Genomic DNA, 27,703 nt, shown 5'->3' with positions numbered 1-27,703 from the left:
AAAGATGTGAATGAAAGTGATTTTGTCTCGCATTTTTAACTCTTGGATAATTTAAATAAGAGGAGTCCATGTTAGGCTAAGCTTGTCTATCCGTGTCGTTTCGGAAGTACTTTTCATTTTTTAGGGAGAAGTGCTGTAACTGAGACAGTCATTATGTATATTGTTATAAACTTGCTGCATAAATTTAATTTGCTACGTATTTTTCAGTCAAACGTATAATTCTAGTTAGATATTATGATGATAAACACAGGAAAACCCTGGATTAACAGTTCTCACTTTACCAGCCTTTTTATTACCAATAAAGGTTATCTTTCCAAGTTCGAAAACTAAGGCTTCTCTGTGTAGTTAAATATGTAACATGGCATGAAGGTGTTTACGAACTCTCAACAGCAAAAAGTTCCCGTCATGATTTTTCGTACGAAGTTAAACATCTTCTCTGAGGAAATGTGGTACGTGATTTTGTAAGGTTCCATCTGCTAATGGCCGACATTTTTGTGTGAATAATCATGATGGGAAGATGGGTGAATTAAGAGGGAGTCAAATTATTCGAATTCGCGTTAATTTTCAGGTAACAAGTTCCAAATGAGTACTTATCATTTTATTTAATGTTGTTCAATTTTTTGAGCTGCAAGGAATAATCTCGTCCGGACGTTTCGAAGAATTGCCTAGTTCCCAGGACACGTGATTGTAATTTATTTTCAGATCGCGTGGTATTTGTGAAAAGCTTATGCACCGGCACCAATCCACCGTAGGAAAAAAGATGGCGGCTGTACATTTTACCACAATGCCTTGCGAGCCTAACACAGCCTATAAGGCACTAAGAAAGTCAAATGTTTATAATATTTGTCCCTGTACAAAGGACATTGAGTAGCCTGGGTTTGAAGATTTTATAACGTTTCTGTACGTTTTTATAAACGTTTTTAAAGTTGTCGTGCGCTAAGAACTGTGGGTAAATGTACCAGTCGCCATCGTTTTTTCTACGGAGGATTCGATCCCGTTCCCAGATATCTTGAAAGAGACTTGGGAACGAAAAGCCCGTGAAGGATCTGTGGCCATGTCTCATTTCGACTGGCGTTCATCCACACTACGCTGGATAAATTTGAAAACGGCGGTTTCAATCTGAAAATGCATTAAATGTTTTGCGTCCACACTGCGCCGGAGAAATTTAAAAACGCAACAATCACCAATCATTTTGGATATGCGTTTGCGGAAAACTCAGTCAGGGAAATCACATCGGATTATCGTAACCGCAGTGTTTTCGAAAAACTCCTTTTCCAAAATGTTTTCCTGTCCACACGAAAACCCAAAGGTTAGGCGACGTTTTCAAATTCCTCCAGCTTGAGGAGCGTTTTCGAAAACTCCGTTTTCGTAACGGATTAGTGTGGACGGTAGGCCTAACCGTAGAAATAAAGCTGCGTTTTCAAATTCTTCCGGAGTAGTGTGGATGCTGCCCAAATCTAGGGTAATATAAGTGAGTGGGAAGGAACTCCAAATTTAAAAACAGTTTCATGTAGTTAGGGTTAGCATTTAACTTGAAGTTAATAAAGGTAATTTAACCGCTGCGTATATAGTAGCGAATATGCGAAGCTGACTTTTTGTGCATTAGTGCCTCGTCGAATTAAAAGCAAATGACGAATTAGCTGATGATCATGAATTGTTGAGTTGAGTTCATTGTACTCAGTTCTTTACATGTAAGTTATGAGAGTTTCGCCGATGCTGCATGAAATTATATAAGCTACTCCGGCCGGAGGAATTTGAAAACGCAACTTTATTTCTACGGTTAGGCCTGCCGTTCACACTAATGCGTCACGAAAACGGAGCTTTTCAAAACGCTCTTCAAGTCGTAGGAGTTTGAAAATGTCGGCTTTGCGGAAAGCAATTTGAAAACGAAACTTTCCGGAAAAGGTGACATCACGGTTATAATGTGATTTACTTGCCCGGCCGAATTTTCCTGAAGCACAAATCTAAAATGACCGGTTATTGTTGCGTTGAAAACATTTGATAGGTTTTCAGAGTGAAACCTCCGTTTTCAAATTCTGCTGGCGTAGTAAAACCCGCCAAAACCCGTAGTAAACCCTTAACCCAATCTGAAACGCGATGGTTATGGATACAGGCTTGGTAGATCTTTTAACATCTAAAGAAAACGCATCCCTTCGCGCGTTCATATTGCCTCTTTGAGGTGTTTCGTGAATTTTCTAGAGGAGACATTATTGGTGTAAGTACTCTTAATGATAGATCAGTAACAAGTACTGGCTTTCATTGCCTTCTCCCGCAATTATTATATCGTTCAATACGGAATCAAGTATTGTTGCTGCATGCTTTGAACAGCTAGGGAGCGCAAAAAAAGAAAACAAAACAACATAACAAAACTAAAATGAAATTTAAAAGCAACTTAAAAACAAAAAAAGTATCGGGAATTAACTGAATTCCAACAAAATTATTTTTCTCTCTTTGAACAGGAGGTGGTTTTGCTTTCTTTCAAATCGATGCAAAACTATATCCAAGTTTCAAGTTAAAAAAACAAAAAAACAAAAAAACAAAAAAACAAAAAGGAGAAAATTATATTCCATCGTGAACTTGTAAGATTTTGCCATGAACTTCTCAATTCCAAGCACAATACATGATTCGACATATGAACATATCTTCTTGATACAAATTGTAGCCAAGAATTTATCGTGATTGCGAGGTTGCTCAAGGAAGGGGGGAGGGGGAATGCCAGTGCCTCCCCGCCTCCCTGAGGATTTACTCTCCGAAGCTGTCTACTTATTCCTGGCCTAAATTTTGATATGTCCACTGTTTCTCTTTCTCTTTTTTAATTCCAATTGCCATGGCAATAGCATTTTGACACGCAGTTCAAGCCTAATTTTACCTTTTAGACTAAAAATCCAAAGGAGGGTTTCATCCCCTCCTCTTTGTCCACACTACGCTGGAGAATTTAAAAACGGAGCTTTATTTCTACGGTTAGGCCTTCCGGCCACTCTAAAACCTCACGAAAACGGAGCTTTTCCAAAACGCTCTTCAAGCCGGAGGAACATGAAAATGTTGGCTTTGATGAGTTTTAATGTGGACGGAAAACATTTTGAAAACGACGCTTTTCGTAAATGATGGCGCTGAGTAAAACGCGGATATCATGATTATCGCAAACACAAATCCAAAATGACCGGTGACTGTTGGGTTTTCAAAGTCCCCCAAGATAGTGTAGACGGAACACATTTGATGTGTTATGAGAGTGAAACCTTTTTCAAATTTGTCCAGCGTATAGTGTAGACGGGGCTTGAGTTTGCGTGCACGTCTTATTGATAACAGCCCGGATAGGCAAATACATATTCCGGCAGGAAACACTCAAAACAACAAAGTTGCCACGCCGAAATGAAAAACAAAACAAATGGTTATATCACTATTTCAAGGACTTAATCCAATTATAAATATTTGTACGTTTCCTTTTGCTTGGCAAGAATTTAAGTTTTGCCGGCATACCAAACGTGTGAATTCCCTTTGCAAGAAAGTTTCCAAATTTTCCTCTGTAAAATTGCTTCTAAAAGAACATCACTTTTATTCGGTAAGAACCTTGCGATGACGCAACGAATCACTTATGCTCAAAAGAACTCATTCATGGTTTGGACCCTCGGCCCTAGAGAGGCCAGTGCTTCGTTAAGAAGAGGAAGGCAATATCACTTAACCTTGAATTGATGAATAGTTTACCTTGGTTTGACTCGAATAACTCCGCGATATGGCTACATTAAAATCCCGCGTGTAAGAATCTACATTTTTTGAAGTCTGCATGGCAAAATAGGTTCTTATATTTTGGGGTAAGTTTATGGTTCTTATTAGGTTCTTAATTTCTATGAAGGAAATACAGCTGTTGATTACCAGAAAAATAAATAAACTTGGGTTTGGTCATATAGTCCTCATAGCATCTGTAACATTTGATCATATGTCCTAATAGCATCTGTAACATTTTTAACGAGCATATTTCCGCATACAACCTGAGACAATCAACTACAATCAGATTTTTGTACTCCTAGATACAACACTGTTACTTATGGGAAGCACTCCCTGCGTTATGTAGGACCCAAATTATGGGGCAAACTGTCTATGGCTGACAGATCAGCCAAGACACCGCAGGCTTTTATAAACTATATTCGCAAAAGGGATATAACTCGCTTAGTGGACACCGGCTGTAAGGGCTGTATCCTATGCTGCACATAATGCCCTTGAAGTCATTTATTTTTATTGTATTAATATTAGTATTAGTATAGTTTTTTTTTAGCAGTGTCCCCTAATTAGTATGGTGTATTATTCCCAGGCTATAAGGTTTTGACACTTTAATAAAGTTCTCACTCACTCACTCATAAACGTACAGTACTTATTCACGACTGTGTTATGATAAGCCTAACACAACTTATTACAGAATGCGTGTAAATGCAGTAAGAGTTCATATTTCACTGTAACCCACATATCAGAACCTTGGCTAAACAGATTCTTATATTTTTGGGTATTAAAATGGCAAATTTCTGCCAGAAGGTTCTTACATGCAGGTTTGTACTGTATTACTTAAACTTCAAAAAAGCTTTTCTTAAGCTTTGTCCTTTCATCCTGCGGTCTAGGTTTCTGCCTATATATTTCGAGAAGTGAAAATAGATAATATTGTGCGACGCTTTATGAAATGAGAAATATTCTGTGACCACATCAAATTTAAACAAATGCTACTGGGAATGGAGCAAGACAAGAAGTGAAGTTTACTATTATCGGGGGTGTTGAGTGAGGGGTACAAATGTAGAGCGGGTAGCGGACGGGCTGAACAGGGTTACGTTATAGTCGACATGAGGTTTCTCGCCGAAGGTCGCGTAACAATGAAAACTTTGGAAACCCAAATGGACACCTTTCTGAGAGATCACTTTATTCACGATACCTATATATCTTGCTACCAGCTCAACTGCATGGTAACGTTTATGGACACGAAATGTCATATAACTTTACAGCCTTGTGGGGTTTGAATTTGAATTCATGTACATAAACCATCGAGCACCCAAAACAAGATGGAAATCTTTGTCAAGAACAGTTATCATTTTCTTTTCGTTTCTAAAACTCTAGACTAAATGAACTTCCTCTTCTTCATCTACCTTCAAGTCACATACTCCAGCGAATCTGTCCAAAATGTCTGGCTGTTTTGCCTTCGGAGAAAAATTGTCCTCGTCGACTTTTATCAAGTTCTGGCGATCTGCCAGTACTCGTTCCAGGTTTCGGATCAGATCACGCGGCCGCTTTTTGGCGAGTTTCTCCGCTTCCCTGAGCACGAATCCTGAATCGGTGATAGTCTTGTGTTGATGTTTCCAAACTTGATAGACTTGAAGGTAAATAGCGGCATAGAACTCGACGAAGACAGATAAAACTTGATGACGGCGATTACATTCCCTGTAAAGAGATAAACACAGTCAGAAGTTGCACGGTGATAGTCTCAGAGATCGAAAGAAAATGAGATCTTCCCTGTAATTCAACAGCCGACATGTATGAAAGCCTGAAAAATTCAATTCAGATTTCAACTTTGCGATTCAGGTCCAATGAACGCAAAGGGGATGGGTTTGAATTGAACGCTTTCTAAAATTGCGAAGACTGTATTCTCTTTGGTTTATTCCCTTATTCACTCTGTGCAATCAACATTGCTGGCCCTTTCTTAGTTGGAGACTGCAGCGCAGTCACTTTTGTATGGAGCGAAGCCACTTCTTATTTTTCTGACTTTTGGGGAGCCAATTCACTGGGAGCGAGAAGTGACTGGATACCATTCGGAATAGACCAAAATCACTCACGCGGTGCTCTTGAAAGGGGAGAATTATTTTTGAATCCCTGTTTTTTTAATAATACCCTTAGTACCAGAAGTGTCCAAACAATTCCACTTCAGCGCACTTTCCCCAGTTTTTTTTCTTTTATGAGCGACATTCAACGCGGCTACATCTAGCTACGTAGGCCTGCATTACTGGCGGGATTTCTTGCACGAGTGCTATTTCGACGGTTCGTGGACGTTAGGTCCGAGAAGGGGAGGGATTTTTTGCGAGCGGCAAAGCCGTAACCTGCGAACACAGACGTATTTCCGGTTGTCGCTTGCCTCCGCCGAAAATCTCTCGCAGGCTACAAAGCCGCGACTGTAAATTCCGATCTCAACTTGGCTACTCACCATTTCCCCTTGCTTACGCTGTTTTTGTTAGGGGGTTTTCGGGCGCGAACTCCTGCCAGCTACACCGGCTAGGCTGTACCTTTTTTCGACTTGCTGAAAATTCGCTCATAAAACCGTCGGTGTTAATTAATCCTCATCAGCGGCAGTTCACATAGTGTTAAGTTGTGATACGACAAGGTAGCCTGTTCCAAATGTTCAGATAGAGAGCAACACTAAGAACAGAATTACGCCCGAAGAGCGGCGAGAGGAAAAAGGCGCTCCTACTACCCCCTCATTTTTTGCTAACCGTACTTCGTGCTCCCCCCTCTCTAATTAACTTAATACGGGCTACTAGTTTGGCTTGATTAATTGATGTATATAATTATCCCAAAAAGTTCTATCATCAATATTTTCGCATTTTGCGTGGTGAAATAATTAGTGCAGTGGGTAAAAGTGAAGAACAGTTCCCTCCCAAAAGATACTGTCGGCCGTCTGTCAGACGGCCGTTTGTCGGCCAACTGTCGGCTGTTTTCGGCCAATTGTCGGCCGACTCTCAGCTGACGGCTGGTCGACAAACGGCAACAGTCAGCCAAAAGTTTTCGTTATGTTTTATACTAAGGTGTCGGCCGTTTGTCGACTGACTGTCGGTGTGCCCTTTCTTACTACTTTGTTTATCGTATCACTCTAGCATCTGAAAGTTCTCACTTGTTAAGTTTTTCCTCTCTGAGAGTTTGCAGAGCAATCCTTGTGATGTTGATAGACATGACGGCAAATGGAAAGTTCTGCGTTTCATGCTGAGACAGTTTGTAAATGTCAAGAGCGAGACCATGTGTCCGACTGTCGGTCACCAAGTACAGGGTGGTCATCAAGCCAAGAAATCCACAACCTCTTAGATCTGTTGCTGGATCGAGGCCTGTGAAAGAAGAGTTTATTACAGAAATCAATTACCATGTCTATCAAACATACTCACACAAACCTAAACCTAAGCCAAAGAAGTCAGGACTACAACCTAAAGACATAGTTAGTAGAGTGTCCTCTACTAACTATGCTAAAGATGGACACATTACACGATTGCGCCACTGCAGCTGACCTTATTGAAGCATAGTGGTCTAATTACTAGACAGACAGACGGACAGACAGACAGACAGTCAGACAGACAGAAAACCTTTATTTAAAGCACGATAAAAGATTAAAGCGTAGTAGTTTAGTAGTATGCTGTACTCTGGATTGCATGGTGTGCGTTCAAGTGTTGGTCAAGATCATTGTGTTGTGTTCTTGGCAACCCGCAGTTAATAAAATGGTCAGCAGTCACTTTGGGTGAAGACAGTAGATCAGCATGGCTCTTCCTGCAACTACCCCCCCCCCCTACCCCTTGCTATCGTACAGAGTCGACCCTTGTGTTGAGCTATTTATTGCATGCTAAAGAGGAATCTTTGTTGACAATATTTGCCTCACTGATGAGCATAGACGTTCAGTTTCTGATCAAGCTACAAAAAATCAATTCCGAAGATTTAAAGGGCATACATTGCATGATTAACTGTTCCAAGGAATTTGGTGTATTGAATACTTTACATGTATGTGTGATGTGGCTTTTTAAACCCAAAACTTTTACAAAGAATGACTGAGCTCATTAGAGCTTTTGCCAACCAGAAATTTTTGTAGTTATTGAAGGCCAATTAATTTGTCCTTGAATATTACACCAAAAGAGCAAAAGATTTCACCTACATGTATTAGTAAGTTTCACAAGTTCTTTAATGAATGAGTCCATTTGCACCTAGCATGATGCCTTCTCTGTGCAAAATTGCATGTTCATGAGGAACAATATATTTTGCAATGAGCTCGGCAATGATCACTCTACAGGTAATACATATCTTGCCGTGTACCTTGAAAACCAATCAGCTCCCAGTGGTTGCCATAGCGAGGGCAGTCCAGCTTTGTTCCACTTAACTTCTTGTAAATGGTTTGCAGCACATGAATATGCATGGGCTCGTCATTTTTGAACATGCACAATGCAAGTCCGAATATCAGGTTTCTCTCTGGGTGGAGGCTGTTGTTCATTTGTGGTGGTCCAAACAGTTTATGTGTGACGGCAGCCATGCCGCGGTGTTTTATTGTGGGTTTAATGAGTGACATGTGTTGCTCAAGGTAACTAGCTGTTCGACAGTGACGCATAGCATCCTGGAATGTAATGAGTGGTGAACGACTACCAGCTTGACCATTTCCTGGTAATACAAATGAAGAAAAGCGCGATCACAAGAGAAATCTACAGACTTTACATCATTCTAGTATGTTATGGCTGCCACAGATGGAGAAAAAATATCGCTGACCTTTAACTGACCAGAAAACAATTTTTTCTCTCATCTTAGTAAGAATGATTGTGCTTTATGTTAAAAACATCTATCAACTCTTTGTTTCATTTGCTGAAATGCTCTTCATTGGGCATGAATTTGTGCATGTACAAGATGGCTGTTAAAACACTCATTATCAGGTTATCAAAACCTGTAGGAGCTTTATTTAAAATTCCCTGACTTTGAAAAGAAATTTACAACTTCCATCTTCAGACACTTGACATCTCAAGGTCATGTTAAATGAGCCGATTTTTAACGCCAATTTTGAACACCAATGTCGTGTAACGTGGCACACAGGGTGACTTTTAACACAACATCTCATTGCGCCAACATGTTGGAAGTTTCTGAAAGCGACCTGCAACATTGTTACCTGAATTTTGCATGTTGCATTAAAAATTGTCTTACAAGTGTAACATACCATTGCCGTCAGTTGCTGAAACAAAGTTGTATATTAAGTTGTCTCTATAACATGGATTAAAAATCAGCATTCAAAATTGGCTTGTGTGACATTGCCTTAAGACTTAGCCCCAACATTGCCGACAACCTTGATAATAAAAAATTATGCGAATTAATCGCAACAGCTACATGTATATGAAGCCATGTAGATGACTAAGTGGAAGTGGTCTGACCTCAGTTGTTCGAAGAATGGATACCACTATCCAAGGGATAAATCGCTATCCAGTGGATAAATTAAAAGGTGTTTAACAAAACAACCACGCTATCCACTGGATAGTGATTTACATTATCCAGTGGAAAGTATTGTTTACCTTTCAGACAACCTGTGCCAGAATGCTCAAAAAAGAAAAGAACACCAAACTCGCAAAAAGAAAAAAAAATCTGCAAATTGACCATAGTGTTACAGCACAACTACTCAAACTGGGCCACCTAGAAGAAAACTAACTAATCAAAAGGTAAACCAAGAACAATAGACTGGTAGCTTCTCATGACGGCAAGTAACAGCCTCTTTGACGTGAAAACATTTAAACACTATCAACTCCTTTGTGTTATATACTTGTAGAGATTCAGTCCTTGACGGCGGATTATCATAATTAGAGATATCCCTCGAAAAATTTAGCATGAAAGCTTACATGTATTTCGCGACAGCTAAACTGAAACTGTTGAAAAGTGTACAAAATGTAGGATCGATACTAACCAATGAACAAATGTCAAAGTTTCCTGAGAGGTTCCCAACATTCCACCTCGAACCTTTGTTTGTATTCTTCATTGCTATTGGTTTATTTGAGAAAAAGATCACTATCCTTTGTTCTCAGTGACATTCTGATTGGTTCTTTTCTAAGAGGCCCGGTTCAAGTAGTCACATTGTAAGAACGGTTGAGTCTCCTGCAAGCAGATCTAAACCCTTAGGAGGCAAGGTGTCGACTTAATACATGTACAAGGGAAGTTTAAAATAAAATAATGTTCAGTTTGGTTGCACATGTACAGTATGTGTCTCACAGGGAATCGGAGCTTGAAAAAAGTGCTGTTGATTTGTCTAGGCAAGTAGATTTTCTATAATAATGATAATGATAATGATAATGATAATAATAATAACTTTTAATAAAAACTGTTAACTGTGTTTCTATCGTTTTCACTCTTGCTTGCCTGATGAGCAAAAATAAGGGCCTAGGCAAGTTGCGTGCCAACTTAATAAAAAATAAAATAAAAAAGAAGCAGGGCAAAATTTGAAAGCTGCTTGCCCAAAGGACAAGCTGGAATTTGAGATTTTTTTTTTCTGAGCAAGTGTCTTCATGTGGAAGATGGGAGATGGAGGCCATCATAGACAAGTAAAGATTCAACTGTTCATATATGTACAATGTATTTTAAAACAAGCATACCTGGCTGAACCGTTTCCACCAGATCCCACTCCATCTGAGCCTGTTCAAGTGTTGTGGGAGGAGAAGGTAACTTCCGAATTCCTGCTGGTATATTATCTTTGTCAGACCTCCTCCTACGCTTACCGGGTCGCACATGTCCTGTAGTAGGACTGATTGAGGCAGCTTCTTGCCCAGAATCATTAGGAGCCTCTTGGTTTGGGGAATATCTGTTAATTTCTGATGCACTAGACCTGCAAAAAGTTATAATATCTAAGAAATAGAAAACATGTACTGCACATGTTTCTATCGAATTATAGAAAGAAGAGTGGAAGTTTGGGAGAATGAGAAATGCTGTGTGAACACGAGCCGAGAGGTGAGTGTTTCCACAGCTTTCTGGAGTTCTCCTAAACTTCCACGAGTGTTTCTATAACTCGAAAGAAACACAGAGAACATGTTTTCTACTTCTTTTAGAAAACACCATGATAAAAAAGGAAAACAACTTGTTTACTTTGATAATCAAAATGTAAATTCTCCAAGCCAACAGCTCGTGCTAGTTCTGTGTTTCTATCGAGTTTTAGTATAAATCTACTAGCATTCTATCAAGAATGCCATCCTCTGATAGGCTACGCAACTCACAATCTATTCTGTGATAGATAGCGAGCAGCACAGCAGAATGAGCTTGTTAACAAAGTGATGGCCGCTTCTTGGCATTTTTGAAGTCTCTGTGAAGAGGATTTAGATAAAGTTTTAAACGTCTAGTAGATCTATACTAAAACAATAATAGATTGTTTGCACTCGATTTCTATGCGTGATAGTTGACGAGCCCCTTGTCAACTATCACATGATAGAAATCTCAAGCTCAAAACTAAATTTTTAACTAGAAACACAATTTTAAACCAATCAGTGCACATATTTTCTTAGGGCTGTTTTCTAATAATCCATAATCCATACCAGCTTCCAGATTCAATGTCACACCATATAATGACTAAAAGGTTCAGACATACTTCTTCAGGACTCATACATGTACATGTATATACAAAAGTTTGAGGAATGAAATCGAATTTCAAGTATTGAACCCTATGTATTACTCACTAAAACACGCTATTGAAATCTCATGGGAAGAGTGCTATTTTTTGTACGCCTAAAAGCTGGACGAGGACACGTGCGATCAACGCTTCGATCATCCCACGTAGTCAACTCAGAAATGGTAACAAAGGCGTGTGAAATAATTAAGAGGTTACAACAGCTGATATTTGCTAGCGAGAAAACAGAGATCACAAAACCAGAGGAGCAATATCTACATCTAGATCTACATAAGTAAAGTCGGTAAAAATCTTAACATCTTAATACGAGTTGAGATGTGAGTAGATATCCTTAGACATTTAACAGTGAACCCGGAACAGTAAACAAACTCTTGGATACGACTTGGAGACAGAATTTTTTTTTGGCCAATTCATTCTTACCCTTGGCTTGAGGGCAAACTACTCGGCAACCCTTCTGTTTTTACTGGAAGCTGAGTAGGTCCATTCGACACGTCTGGATGACGAGTTGAAACCCTGCCAATAGCACTGTCTGTCTTCGTGGCAACTTCATTTGGTGAAGTATTTTGAAAAGCGCCTTCAAATTCCGAGTCGAAGTCGTCCTCGTTTCGATTTTGCTGATTAGCAGCGCGCTGAAAAGCCTTCTCTGCTTCCGCTTCAAGGTCATCGGCGGTAGATTTTGGGTTTTTTAGAGTGGTCATGGCGAAAACGAGCGTCAATATCGAAGATATAACAGACAGCTCACACCGTGGTAGCCATTTTTGTTCGATGACATCAGGACGCAGCTGATACTAACCCCTCCCCGATGAGGTCAAAATTTTGCCTGCGGAAGCGCAAGCCATTGGCTCTTGGTGTGTCAAAACAAGTAAATAAAACAAGAAATGGACGTTGCCTGTTGCCCTGTCCTTGTTCTAAGCTTTAAAATTTGACTTGACGACTTTTTACTGTGCTAAAATCCGATTACAGACATAAGACAATAGAAGTCCTAAGGGATGTCGGAACGAGTGGGCACATGTATTCGTTCCCAGGACTACTCTCCAGCTTTTCTCGAGTGAACATGTCGACATCCATGCGGATTACTTTACAGTAACAGCAATCTCAACGATGGAAACTTTTCGAACTAGAACTTTGTCATCCGGCGATGATATCTCTGAAATTGTGAGTGGTATGGAGCTACACGAAAGGCTTCCTGAACACACAAATCGGGAGTTCCATGGCAATGCCCGCAACAATTTCTGGAGCGGTTTCTCCATACATAATTTTCCGACGGCTGAGGACAGCGATGAACATTCAGTTGCTAAAAAGACACCCAAAGAGCACAGCTATATTTACACGTTTTTATCAACGTTACTGTTTGTGGTTGTCTTAATTGTGGAGAACATATTTCACTATAAACTCTTTGAAAACACTCACGCGTCGATTTCTTTCTACTGGTTGGAAAGCGGTGTTATTGTGCTCTTCTTTAGATTTTGGGGAAGGAAGCGAATAAGGAGGTAAGCTGACTTGTATGTATGCTTGTAAGTAGAATATTACTTTTAACTGAAAAACCGAAGGAGTGCAAAGGAAAGTATTTTTTGAGGGGCTTGACCTTTGCGAGCTGTACATGTAACTACAGTATGATGTTACTAGCCCTCCCGCATAGTCAATTGAACGTTCGGAAATCGAACTCAATCGAACTCAATCGAACTCAATCGAATTCAATCGTAGGACTGAGTTCGATTGAGTTACATACATACATACATACATTATTTATTTGTTTACGCAGGTCGGTATATAGGCAGCATAAGCTGATGTGGACCTGCAGCTATTGAACCAAATCGAACACCAAACGTTTTGTGAGTTCGATTTGCAAACTAATTTAACTCAATTGAACAAATCGAACCCAAGGATTTTGTTCCATTGGGTTTGGCAACCAAACTCAATCGAATGTAGTCCAATGGATTACGTTTGATTGTACTTGGTGAGTAAATTCGCTTGAACAAAAAAAAAAAAAAAATGAAAAAAAAAAGTGTTGTGCTGTTGGAAGTAACTTGAGCCTCCAATTTTTCAACACCAGTTTGACAAATATCTAGAGTTCAGAAATCTAATAATTTTTGCATGAGTTCGATTTTATTCAAGTGCCAAACTCAATCAATGGATTCAGTTTGATTGAGTTGGATTGATTTCGATTGAAATTTAGTCTGATTGGGTTCGATTGACCATGCCAAGTGTATTATGTGCCCAAAAGTCACTGAATCTCACTAGCGCCTCCTGCCCCAAATTACATCTCTTACAGCACTTCCTTCTCTAACTTGAATTTCCGCAAAAAGTTTCCTGAGAGATTTCACTTGCCTGTTGACCTAGGTAAGAACAGAAATTATCTACTAGCCTGACAGCAAAATTCACTAGCCCGAGGCTGTCCGACACAACTTTCTTTCCTTGCTGAGCAATGAAGGCAAGAGGTACTCATGCATGTATACACTTGTACACATAGTCACAGAAACAGAGAATGTAAATTTCAAATTGTGTACAGCTTACATGCATAGTAGACCTGATACATAAATGGCTGCCAAATTGTGCCAATTTAGAATTCTTTTGTATGCATTTAAATTAGCCCAACTAACCTCGTTTGAGAGTAAAAATTCTTTTGAAGTATCAACTCAAAAATGAGGTTAGTTGGGCTGATTTAAATACTTACAAAAGAATTTTTAATTGGCAGCCATTTATGAATAGGGTCTATGGACTCATCTCTGAAGTGAAATTATTTTGCATTAAGTAGGCATCCCTCAGTGCATGTGGTATACCAGATAAAATGTTTTTGATTTCTTGTGACACAATATAAAGCGGTGAAAAGCTGTGAAAAACCTTGAAGGGGGTGGCATCCAGCCATTCAAAGCATAATTGATTTGTCCTTGTTTAGTCATGAATCAACTTTCCACTGGTCATCAGTGTTAATAATCACAGACTTGCAGTGTTTCAGTTTGTTCAGGGTTCAAAGAAAACCAGGTAATTATAATAACAGCTTGCGGAGGACAAGCTGTTAGAGTGATGTGTACATACTTACCCCAAAATCATTCTCACTAGCCCCCCAAAATTTCATCTCTTACAACTAAAACTTATTTCTGTCAGTAATTTGAATTTCCTCAAAAAAAAAATTTCCCAAGAATCTTTTCTTGCCTGTTGAGCCAGCAAGGGACAGAATTCACTATCCTGGTTGTACATTAAAATCTCCTGACCCACAGTGAGCTATCAGTGATTCAGACACTAATTTCTTTGTACATGCTGTTATTACCAGTTGATTGCATAATAATTACTCTGTTTCTTGTTTGGTTATTTCAAAACTCCCCAGGATAGTGGCAAGTATGGTGAGAACTACAGCATTGAGTTTCTTTATAAAAAATAAAATAATCACTTTTACCATATGATAGAGGTGTACATACATGTACATGCACAGTGCAATGTATGGATTTAGAAAATAATGCAAAGCAAATTACACGTCCGATGATTGGTTTACAGTCAAACCAAGAGAAGAGTAACCCTCAAGATTACATTAATGAATTGATTATTTGAATATTGAACCCACTAGTTGATTCAAGAATGTAATAATGAGTTGATTATTGGAAAACTGGATCCACTAGTTTTTCCAAGAAATACGGCTAATGGGTTTAATGTTTAAAAAAAATCAATTTACTGTTGATTTTTGAAATGACTAGCGAGTTCAATATTCAAATAGTTAATAATTCATTATTGCATTCTTGAAACGACTAGCGGGTTCAGTATTCAAATAATCAATTTATTAATGTAATCTTGAGAGGTACACTTCACTTGGTTTGACTGTAAAACCCTGTTTCTATGATTCGATAGAAACATGCACGAGCTGTTTATGTAATGATGGTCCGAGCAAAGAGAATTTACATTTTGATGATCAAAGTCTGTTTTCTTTCTTTCTTTCATTGCAGTATTTTTTAAAAGAAATAGAAAACTTGTTCTCAGTGTTTATATCAAGTTTTATTATAAATGTACTGGAGTTCTATTATGAATGCCATTCTCTGATTGGCTATACTACTCACCATCTAGATTCTTTTTTAGATAGTAAGTAGCATAGCAGTGTGCGCTTGTTAATAAAATGATAGCTGCTTTGCATTTTCAAAGTGTCTGTGAGGAGAATTTTGATAAAGTTTTGAACGACCAATAGATTTATACTAATTAAAAACAATTAGATTATTTGCTCTTGATTTCTATGTGTGATAGTTGATGCACTGCGCCCTCGTCAACGGGATAGAAATCTCGAGCTCATAATCTAATTGTTTTATAGAAACACTTGTGAAAGTTTGGGAGAACTCCAAAAAGCTGTGGAAACACTCACCTGTTCCCACAGCATTTCTTGTTCTCCCAAACTTTCACTCATGTTTGTATTAGCAATTAGATTATGGGCTAGAGATTTCTATTGCATGATAGTTGATGAGGGCACAAACTGAGTCAACTATCACGCATAGAAATCGAGCGTGAATAATTTAATTGTTTTAGTATAAATCTATTAGTCGTTCAAAACTTTATCTACATCCTCTTCACAGACACTTCGAAAACACCAAGAAGTGACCGTCATTTCGTCAACAAGCGCTCACTGCTACCCTATTTGCTTTCTATCACAGAATAGATAGTGAGTAGCATAGCCAATCACAGAATGAATAGAAACACAGTACATGTTTTCTATTTCTTAAATACATGTGCCTTTTGTTTTTTACATGTACAGTAAGTCTGAGTGTTCAATGCCACTGTAGCAGGTAAAACGCAGCAGCCATACATGTAGTTTTCCAGCTAACACATGTACACTGTATGCAGAAGCATAATATTCCATGGGCTTGGAATAGGACTTTTCCCCTTAAAATTGCTGCCACTTTAAAATTCAGCTTAAGAATTATATTACATGTAAGTTTACCATTAAAACTGTTATCACTGGTTTGTACAAGATCTCTTCTTTTCTTTTGTGTGATTAAGTATATTAACTAGTTTGCGATATATCAAAATATTCAATCTGTACATCTTTCTTCTGGCATCTTAAGTTTCAGGAGTGAAGCAAGTCATTTTTGTCCCATGCTTTGCCTACATGTGGTGGTTGTAACTTTTTTTGCATTGGATTTTAACAATTCAGGCTTTGGAATATCAGCAGGATCTGATTCCTATTTGGTGAGTACTATTTCTTGTTTTGTGTGTATTGAGTAATCTCTTGTGCATTCGTCACTTTTCAAATTAAGTGCTCACAGTAACCAGTTGGTGTGAGAATTAGTTGATAAAAACCAAAATAAAATGTCCCGTTATTGTAAACTGTTCTGTTTTTTACTAATTATTTGATGTGTGGAAATTTCCATTGAACTCAGCAGCTTATCCAAAGTAACTAAAGAAGTACCAGAAATTTGCATTATTGCTTGAAATTTTGTATAAGAAACAGATTATACATACATGTATACAAATTTATAGCATATATTCACTCATGTGCAGGACTGTGACCAGCAGCTGCGCAAATGTTTTGGAACAAAAGAAAGTACATGTATTTAGCTAAGAAATTCAACTCTCACAGGATTGGTTTGGGATTTCAATATGGCTGCACTTTTTTGTTTTGGTCATGTTGTCATGTGAAAACACTCTACTGAAGAAAATGCCTAGTGACCACAACTTACAATCGGCACTCAATGTTTTTCAATTATGCATGCATTATGCATAGACGATAATTATGCTTTCCAAAATTTATTTGTTTCAGGTTTCTTTAGCCCTGTCAGTTCCTCTAGTTCTCCTGGCGTCTTGGGTAACCAATCGACATAGTTATCCAGACAAAATTATTGTATTTGTGACCATTTCAAGTTCACTTCTCATGGTTCTTTTCTGCACACTTGAGGACTCCTTTGCTGATTATAAGGTGTCATTTACTGATGGACTGTTTGCTTGCATAATGAGTGCTTCACTGGCTTTTTTTACTGTTCACGCAAAAAGATATTTGCCAAAGGTGTGTATGACTGTTTACTTTCAATTGATAATTTAAAATTTAATTAAAAATAAAATTAATGTAGATTGATATAGTCTTATTTGTCATAGACGGGATCATTGGATAATCCATTTGAAGAGTTCTGAGCCATTGTACCATGCTCTACAAATATGACAAGCGTGTGCATAATTTTTTGCGTTGTTTTTATTTCTTTTCAAATTAAAATTTAGTTTTTTATATTTTAAGGGGATTTTAAATAAAACAAGTATTTGACCTGTGCTTGTTGAATATGAGATGATAATAGCCAACTTGGCACTATGTGCCTTGTCATTTCATATCCAATGTGTGCTTGTGGAATAATAATTATGTTTAATTACTAAGAGGTAGGGGTGATAGGCACTTTCTGCCACCCCCTTCCCCTGGGTCGATAAGTTTTCAAAAAAAAAAAAATATTCACTTCAGGCAGAATAGGCCATTTTCGTATCTTGGTATTGGAGTGGAAATAACTTGCAATGGAGGCTCAGGTTGGGGAATATCATCAAAAAGAGATAAATGTCATTTGCATTTGAAAAGACTCCCCGCATTAGCCTCATTTGCAAGCTAGTTCCAGTCCAATACCGAGAATAAGAAAACGGTCTATTAGACTAAATGGTGTTTCATACAAGGAATACCTCAACAGCAGATAATATTCTTACTTTAGCTCGCTATAGTTAGGAAAAAGGATTAAGGTTTACTAACTAAGCATTGTCATAATCAGGCTTTTAGCCAGAATTTTAAATGTGCCCGTCCAAAATGTACTACAGAGCCTGCTCAGATGAGCAATTTGTAAGGCAACACACATGTATGAAAAATAGAATAATTTTCTATAGAAAATGGCTGTCCACAGGACACCTGGATGCCCATCTGGTACTAAAGCCTAGTCATAATATGTGTTGTTTTGTTTTGGGTGCAGGCCACACGTGCAGAGCTACTTTATCTGTTAAATTTCACCTGCGTTGTGAGCCTCCCGTTTGTTGTCTTGTGTTTTGGTGAGTTACCTGCACTTGAAGCTCAACTGTTGAACAGAACACTGGAGCTGATCATTAGTTTGTTCATTATGGTGAGTTTGACATTCAGTCCGTACGTAACTGGTACAAATACAAATTTATTATTAGCACTCCCCAAGGGGGCTTTTCAGTACTAATACTACTAAATAAGTTACATTAACCAAGGAATTATAAGAATGATATGAAATAAGGTAGAATTACGTGATGATATTGTATTATGAAGATAAAAGTTCACGTAAGAGTTCACCTCGTAATCTTCGTTCAAAAATATTCAGAAATTCGCTTAGCTTAAGATTTCTTTCTAAACTATTCCATAGTGACACTGTCCTTTGTCCTGTAGAGGTCTTGGTCTTGTTTGTCAAGAAAAAATGTACAGAGGATGAGATATTTGACATAACTATTTAATTACCACGGCTAGTAAAATCAATATGGGCAGGCAGAACCCTTCCTCTCTATAATACAGACGCCTGTCTTTAGTTAATTTCGGCAGCATTTCTTAATTCTTATGAACCCTTTGATTTAAATTTTGTGACCTCTAGAATATGGACACCTCTTCCAATAGGGACACTTTAGTATACCATGTTTGTTGTCCGTGTTTGGTGTCCATTCTATTGCACGGGTAAATCTTCACTTTACACATTTAAAGAAAATGCACACACTCTTAAATTTGATAGGCATGTTTCGGATACTCCGTGTCAAATTTAAGAGTGTGTGCATTTTCTTTAAATGTGTAATCTCTTCTATACTCCTAAGAAATCTTCACTTTATAATTTGAACGTCTTTAAATATTAAATTCTCGCTTGGTTTTGTGCTTCAATTCATTATAATACACATGTATATATTGACAGGATTTCTGAAAACCGCGTCAATGAAAAATGTGTTCTGAATGATCTTTGATTTCACAACTCCTAAAGACCTCAAAATTATTCCAAGCGATAGAGAAGAGCAGGAAAGGGCAGATAAGAGAGTGAAAAAAAAAAAAAAAAAAAAAAAAAGATTGACATTCTTTGAATATTTATTTGATACTTTCTCTGGCGAGAGAAAAAAAAGACTAACAATGCTTGAGTGGGCAAGATTTTCCTCAACACTGTTTTTTTAAATCCTGACATGATATAAAACAGCTTGAGCGAGCAAAGATTAAAAAAAAAAAAAAAATGGAAATTTGGCTCTCCCTTACATCAGGTATTGACTTGTTGCTTGTTTTCATGCCTCTGCCTCTTATTTCAGGCTCTTCTTCGTTTGGCCAGCCAGGCAGCTTGCCTCTATCAACTCAAATTTTCTTCCCCTCTTCTCAACGTTGGAGCGCGAGGCTTTTCCTGGATCTGGGTCACCCTGGCTATTACCTTTCTGAGTCCTGCTGACACTGGTGAACTTGTGATGCCGGTGTTTGCTGCGTTTTGGATATACGGGGTGTTTTCGTTTTTACCCGTTCTGTGTTCTGATCTTCACTTTATATGAGCAGAAGGATGTGCAAATCTTGCAAGCGCGCGGAGGCGATTTGAAATTAAGAACACGATTACTCCCTGAATTGTACGACAGGAGGTCCAATTACTAATTAATCGTACCAATAACAAATTTCGATGTTAAAAAGTCTTTTGAGAACTTCTTTTGGGCAAAAAAGTCAGTAGCGCTTTCCATAAGTTTTAAAAACTGCAGGGAACATTAAGAAGGAAGCCATTCAAGGGCACGTAATTGACGTTTGAATGACGTAGGTATCCAGTCACAGGTATCCAATCACGAAAAGTTGAAATTGGGTACCGGTAATTGGACACTCACAGGCGCGCGGAGAGTCAATCACGATCGAGAATTTTGTTATAGATACGATTAAAATAGTAAAACATGTATAGAGTCATTATTACAGCGAGGACGTTCGAACCATGAACACTTAACCGGTATTTGTGCATTTTTTTTTTATGATTATTTCAAGAGGGCTCTTCAAATGACAAAATAATATTATTTTTACAGTGCAGAAAATGCTTATCTTTTTGTTTGATGTCAAGATCCCTTATTGCGCTGTCATTAAAAAAAAAAGTGCGCTAAAAATTGTCAAGTGCTCATGATTTGATTTAATTCACTGTTGTTATTTAAAGAGTAATATATTAATTGATGTTAAAAAGTTTCTACAAAAGTTTCAGAAAGGTTATTTCGCATGAAGTAATACATCGCTGCATAGTACATGTTTTCTAGCAGCATCTGATTTCATCGTGATAGTTCCAGCCAGCTCCTACTCAGCTTGCCTAGCTGGCAGGATTTAACGCCCGAGGGACGCGTGAGTGCTTACTGTGTAGTTTCTGTGGTGAATAACTCGGGTGTAGAATTGAACGAGAGTGGGAATGCAGCAAGGAGAATGGCATGGGATTTTGTCAACTTTGCCTCTAGGTCAAGCCGCTCGCGTTTGCAGTAAAGAAGCCCTCGCTCGCGGAATCCCGTGAGCTCAGCAGGCTTCACTTCCTAATAAATGGCTGATCTTGACTAGGAGCAATTGGTGGATTAAACGTGCGTACAGAAATGAAGCCTCTTCCAGGCGTTTGGTCAGTTGGACCGCGCTTAGAAAGCGGCGAGAGAACAGAAAAGATGGGAGGGGTGGGTTGGGTGTCTAGAGGAGGTGAAATTACAAACAAGACTGATTTGGAGAAACAAAGCTAAGGAATACATGCATTATCAAGGACAGAAGATTATGGCTATTTGCATTAGGTACAACTTGCCAATGTTGAGAAAACATAGTTCACTTATCAGAGGCTCATTATTCAGTAACTCGCTAAACAAAGAGACCTTTGACATAGCAGTACAAATATTGCGTATAGCGTCGGTGATTGGTTTTCATTAACACGTGGAAAATGAGGAACAATTAACCAATCAGAGGCACGACATACTGGTAATCGTAAGGTGGTGGTACTTCCATAAATTTTGAATGTGTCTACTGCGAAGGGTCTTAGGGCGGGGGAGGGGGGGAGGTACGTCGCTCATTCCTCACCAGCTCCAGGGCTTGAATAAAACAAGAACGCGGAGTACCTCGAGGGAATTGTTTTTGCTCTTATTTACTGTTACTAGAACCAAGATGGAAATCACGACATCCTGTAGGGTTTGCCTCGTTTAAAATGAAAGGGATGAAATTCATTTTTAATCGCAGTTTTCAGGCTACGTTTGTCCCGACTGTTGGACAATTTATTGCCGTTCAGTTGACGTTGTTTCCGCGGTGCGACTTACTCATAAGCACAGAGTCGGTGTAAAAGAGGAGTACACCGTGGGATATTTCAGTGTTTTTTGTGGTATTATTTTTCGCAGACTTTGGTCATAATTTATTTAAGCCTTACTCGAATACCTTTAAAATGTAACATTCCCTAAGGTTTCTTTATTTGGGATGAAATGTTAAATTTATTTAATGGTAGTGATGATACTACGGTTAAGAGAATTTAATGAAAGCAAAGTTGTGTGAAATGTTTTTTAGATAGATAGATAGATAGAAACTTTATTAAGAATGTCATCAACCACCTAGCTGGAGAAAAACTCCCCTACTAATACGGGGACATAACAAAAAAAAAAACGAGTTAAATTAAAAGAAAATACTAGTAAAATTTAAATCCAAGTTAAAATATGTTCTGAGACTATGTACAGTGGATTTTATAATACAATAATACATACTTAAAAAATTCAGTAAATTCAAAGCGTTTGCTGTTTTATTCGCTTGTTCCTTGAGTCCGCGAAACGTGCAAAAATGCTTCCCGTTTCAAGTGACAATAGCAAGTAGTTAATGAGAAATGAATGAAGTTGTAAAGATGAAAAGCCAATTTTTAATGTTCTTAATTTCGATTTGTGTTCTTAGAATGTGATCGTTTTACACTCACCTCTGTAAGACGACTTTGACGCCCTGTCCACACTACGTCTGAGGAATTTGAAAACGGAGGTTTCACTCTGAGAACGCATCAGATATTCTCGGTCCACACTATGCCAGAGGAATTTGAAAACGCAACAATCACCGGTCATTTTTGATTTTTGTTTAAGGAAAACTCGGGCAGAGAAGGCACATTAATATCATAATGTCATCGTTTTCGGAAAGCTCTGTTTTCAAAATGTTTTCCGTCCACGGTAAAACGCAAAGCCGGCGTTTTCAGATTCCTCCGGTTTGAAAAGAGTTTTCGAAAAGCTTCGTTTTCATGACGGATTAGTTTGGACGGTAGGCAGCTGCGCTTAGAAATTCCTCCGGAATTAGTGTGGACGGGGGTCTGAGTAAACTTTGTTTTTTTTTTAGTACAAAGTGTATCATAGGAAGCAATAGCTCTTTTCGCGTTTAACTTTCCTCATTTACATTACAATATAATCTAGCATGTATGTGGGCCAATTTCGGGCAGTTTTGTGGTTTCTCCTTAAATGACCTCGTTACGTTGTAATGCAAATGAGAATTTTATGTCAACCGTGAAAAAACGGCTATTGCCACTCTGTACGCCCCTTTTTTTCTTCCATGTAATTAAGTTCGCTTTCTTTTTATCCCGGATCAGTTAGAGGAAGTCACCCCTCACTTGCATGGACCTCTAGACGTATTTTTGGAAGTGCCATCTTTGCGATCGTGTAAAGATAAGAACCGTCATTTAGGTTCATTCCTGGGGCCTTTTTGATACGGTATTAAATGAATGGGTCTTTATTAACTTCTGGGAGCTTTATTAACTTGCAAAACGCCAAGGGCGACGCTCGCACCCAGAGCCCAGATGAGCCGAGCTTGTCTTCGGCATAAGGACAGCGGCTTTGGGCGTTAGGAGATTTCCTGTGGCGGCCATTTTGAAAAGTGGTGAGTTCCTCGTGGCTTTACAAACACGTCTTTTGTGAATGAAATGGTAAGTTTCGTTTGCCAATGAGTCTTCAAAAATCAATTCATTTGTTTATCTGAACTTTACTAGTACAAGGGAAGATAAGATTCTCCATTTCGCTTCATAGTTAAGCCTTTAAATATCAAATATGAATTTATGGAAAAGCAGACTTTTAAAAATTTTGTTGTAAACACTCTAGAATAGAGCAGCAGTAATCATTATTATTTCTAGCTAATAAGCTTTTTTTAAATTGAAATTTAGGTTTTGTGACAATATTATTAGAAGAGAAACGCTCAGAACTTGTGCAAGCTCGGTTTGTTATTCTAACAGGTATAGAAAGTCAGCTTTATAATAACAAAACTGATGGCTATTTACAAAGGCTATTTGATGGTCAGCTACCGCTGGAAAAGCATGCCTGATTAATTTTAGTCATCGTCTGAAGGTACGAAATAGCATTGTTTCGTAAATCATAGAAATTTTGTTTTACTTGCAGCACTAAACCTGTTCCCCCATTATTTTTTGTCCCCACCCCCTGTGACAAGATAGTGTACACTGGCTTCACCCTTGAGGTAGTGGTGTACTATTCATTAGAAGAACTTCCTTAGCTAAGAGAGAAAAACAAAACAGCAAAAGACGTTTTAAACCATAATTACCCATGGTAAGTAAGTGATTTAGCAGAACTGCTGATGGGTCTGTGCCAGATATTAGAAATAAATGTTACAAATTAAACTTAACAAGGATAAAAATCCCAACGGGCAGGAGGTAGACTAGTTGGTTATTTACAAGTGTGTCCGAGGAGCTGAACTCGGGGCTACCAGGAAACAATTCCAGCTTGTGGTCAGAATGAGGCTTGAACCCCAGCCTGGACCATGGGTTTTCAAATCCGGTCCAGTGACTGAACCACTAGGCCATGTTGCCTCTATTGTATGCTGCTTACCTCTGTGTGCAATCACTTAGGGACAGAAGGGCGGCACATTTAAAATAGAATAAGCTGCCCTGGGAATTGGGTTGTCAAATTGTTATTAATCTTTTATTAAAGCTCTTTATATCCTATTCCTCCATTTACATGTAATTATGCAATTACCATCCTTGTTGTTTGCTAATTCTAATCAAATTTGTTAGAAAAATACCTTGAAAGAACTCATAAGTTGAACTAGTTAAATATACCAAACTGCAGTAAACTATTATTTTTCAATCAACTGCTTTTTTGTCTATTTTCTGAAAAGTGCAATGTTTCTAAGTTATCCTGCACACTGGTCACAGTTGTGACTTTGGGGTTGAAGATTTAAAACATGCTTGTTTGGCTATGTGATTTTTTCATTCAAAATTGTTCAAGCTGCGATCTGTCTATTAGATAATGGAAATGCTAATAGTGTCAACCAGATGATGTCTTTGTTTTGAAAAGTTCACCATATAAGGACAAATAATAATAATAATAAATTAATATTTTAAGAAGAGGCCTCCAATCACCTAGAGGTGGTTTTCCGGAGGGTCCTCTGAAAAATAAAAGTTTAAAACATACATTAAATGTCTAAAATACAGAAGTAAAAACTGTATGTGGATAGTTAATATTGTTTATAAAAAATTGTTGCCATGGAAACAGTTGTTGAACAGTTCACTATATAAGGATATATCTGGATAGTTTATGTAGTTAATATTGTTTATAAAAAATGTTGCCATGGAAACAGTTTAAAGTATTAAATCTGGAGATTTCTAAATTTCTGTTCGGAAAGGGTTAAGGGACTTCCACCATCTTTATGTTCTGAAAGTCACTAAATGTTTAGTTAAAGCTCCTTTTAATAGTGTTCAAACTCGGAGATGAATTGGAAGAATCCTATGCTATCCTATCCTATTATGTGCTCTTTAATTTGTCAGGAGCCCAATTTGTATATTGTTTCCTACTGTGAAGCTGCAGGGTCATGTTACACAAAGAGGGGAAAGATACATTTCCAATCAATTGTTGTTTTTTCATTCTTTTGTCTTATCCTCTCAGTTCAAACCAGAAACCCAAAAGGGATTGAAGCGTATAATTTTCTATCGTGTGTTTTCAAACAGGTTACTGAATATTCAAATATTTTTGTAAGAAAAGTACTACAAGTGCCATATTCTTAAAATGTAAAAGGGGAATAAATTAATCAGTTAGTTTCAAACAGAATGTCTTTGCCTGCATTCAAACGTACGTATCCAAATTAAAAACTTCTCTGCATAAAAATCACTTAAAGCAGGATTTTATCTAGCCAGCGTTTCCTATGCACTGTATCACCGCTACAAACTATGTTGGAATGCACCAAAGGGACCCGGAAAAGCGTACGAACCCTTTTCGAAATTTCAAAAAAAAATTCAAAAAGGGTTCGTTCATTGCCACCACGTGGCACCACGTGGCTTGCCACCACGTGTACACTTCGTTGCGCATTACTCAACGCATAGCTATGCCTTGAATCATCCTTTGGGCGATGAGTGACGGGTGATACGATTAGTAATAAAACGATTTCTGACATGTTATTAAAAGGTTATTAACTAAATAGTATATGCTGATCACGCATATAATGTATGGCATGCAGTCTCATTGACAAACATTGTGCTTCACGATTTGAGGCTCATTGGGTTGCTTGGTTTAGAAGTCAATGAAATATACCGCCAGATTCTCGAACTTTTTTCTGCAATCAACCTGTGTGTATGTCTCTGCTAGGTAACCTCAGTATGTGATACATCCGAAAGTAAATATTTGTGTTTCCTGTCTGGTGGAGAACTTCGTTACTTCCCACCTCACCGTCCCAATTAAGCAACCTTAAAAATAGTTTGAAACGCCTTGTTCACTTGTTAATAAAAAACAGTTACAACCCATTTTATTAGTTACATTCCATACATTGCTACGCCTTGAATCATCGGTGAATCAGTATTTAATTATAGACTTAATACCCCTGACTTTTCGAGTGTTATCTCTTAGTTGAATAAACCCTCTATATATTTTAGCAATTCTTAGTACTTCTACTTAACTTGGAAGAATAGAAAAATCGAAATCATACTTATCGGAGTTTGAGGGATGAGGAAATAACTGGCTTGTTATATTCACCAAAGTCTCGGTACCAACTTAGAATTTTGATTGTCGAAATAGACCGTTATTTTGCTAACGCCCAAAATGTCAGCCTTTCAAGTTCGTTGCGTTACCTCCATCAAATTCATGGATGTTGACGCGATAACAAAAACTCAGGGTATCAAATCAGTAATTAGCTGAAGTCTCGTTTTGAAAGCTTGGCCGCTACAGAGTCTTCATCGTAATATTATGAGCTCGTAAACAAGCTTTCGTTTTGGGGTGATTGTTCATTTTTCCGAACCTCCCCTCTCCCCTTTTCCTTCTTCTTAAAGCAATGTTGAAATATTATCACTTGGTTGAATGAATAGAAATGAAGATCTCATTGGGGTTGGAGAGGGGAAAGACGGCTACCATTTGCTGGCGAAACGGTTCGTTGTCCTAAGACTTAGTTTAGGATTTTAACTTGTAGCTCGTTTATTTTAAGTTGGGCCATCACACGCAGTCGATATCTGCACTCAACTTCGTTACGCGAAGTCTCAAAACCTTCCCTCCAGAGTTCTTTATACTAATGCACGATTTATAATATCAGAGTGAACTATAAGTTTGTTGCGCATCTAAAATGTAATTTGGGTAGTCGCGTTGATAGCCCGAAGGGCGAATATGTTATAGAAATTTTATGATCAAACCCCTCAAGAACACTTTTTTAATTTCGATTTTGCTACGTTTTGAATTTCGATTTTGCTAAGTAACAGCACACAATAAGGCAGGTAGCGTGGAATTCAAGACGGCGTTTATTGATAAATACCTAAATAGCACTAGAATTACTCACAGTATAATTATTTAACTTAACTTACGATACAATATGAAAAGAATGTTCGAGGAAAATCTGATAAAGAAATCAAGTTAAACGAAATGCAAAGTAAAAAATAACCCCGAAGGGAACGTGTGAAAAAAAAAACATAAACGGCTGTCAGTTAAAATGAAACTGGAGTCCTTCACAGTTTGGGAGGGAAATAAGTATGGATAATCAAATGGCGACGAGTGAAATTAGAAAATAATTTCACGCGCGTTTTGTCAAAATCCTAATAATTCCCTCGCTAAAGGTTCGGAAAATTATTCGGAATTTTGACAAGACGCAAGTGAAATATTTGTTAATTTCATAAGTATACCTATTGATCACCTTTTTCTATCATGGGTGACAAATTACGCTTTCGACTGCTAGCAGTCTCTCTTTTCCGCGAAAACACAAAACAAGTCAGGGCGCGAGCGTGACTGTGAGCGTGACGTGCGAGCAGCCGCTAGTCTTCCGACGCCCACGCTATCAATATCGCCGCTCGCATGTCACGCTCACAGTCACGCTCGCATGCTTACATGTTTTTTCGTTCTTCCCCGCGGATTTTCGAGGAAAAGAAAGACTGCTCGCAGTCTATTTACGCTTACGATCGTGGTTTTTTTTTACTTGATTATTGTATCGAGAAATTCGCAACAGATGTTGCCATGGCAATTTTG

General features: G+C 38.2%; 2 protein-coding genes across 2 annotated transcripts; one reads left to right on the top strand and one right to left on the bottom strand.

Annotated features, from left to right (window-relative positions):
* Positions 1-3,901: 3,901 nt before the first annotated feature.
* On the bottom strand, positions 3,902-12,148 carry LOC145489244 (ELMO domain-containing protein 3-like). Its single transcript, XM_081468194.1, has 5 exons — positions 11,777-12,148; positions 10,335-10,564; positions 8,035-8,373; positions 6,857-7,064; positions 3,902-5,415 (listed from the first exon to the last, which is right to left on the bottom strand). The coding sequence occupies exons 1-5, from the start codon at positions 12,052-12,054 to the stop codon at positions 5,091-5,093; spliced, it is 1,380 nt and encodes a 459-aa protein (XP_081324320.1). The 5' UTR covers positions 12,055-12,148; the 3' UTR covers positions 3,902-5,090.
* Positions 12,149-12,161: 13 nt separating this feature from the next.
* On the top strand, positions 12,162-19,823 carry LOC145489249 (uncharacterized). The gene is made up of 5 exons (XM_081468209.1): positions 12,162-12,846; positions 16,396-16,519; positions 17,091-17,333; positions 18,265-18,411; positions 19,586-19,823. Exons 1-5 carry the CDS (start codon positions 12,458-12,460, stop codon positions 19,814-19,816), a joined length of 1,134 nt encoding a protein of 377 aa, XP_081324335.1. The 5' UTR covers positions 12,162-12,457; the 3' UTR covers positions 19,817-19,823.
* The last annotated feature ends 7,880 nt before the right edge of the window (positions 19,824-27,703 follow it).

Source organism: Orbicella franksi, chromosome 6, assembly GCF_964199315.1.
Source record: "Orbicella franksi chromosome 6, jaOrbFran1.1, whole genome shotgun sequence".
In the NCBI taxonomy this organism is placed as follows: domain Eukaryota; kingdom Metazoa; phylum Cnidaria; class Anthozoa; order Scleractinia; family Merulinidae; genus Orbicella; species Orbicella franksi.
Note: the sequence above shows the minus strand (reverse complement) of the source record. Positions and strands in the feature narration are given on the sequence as shown.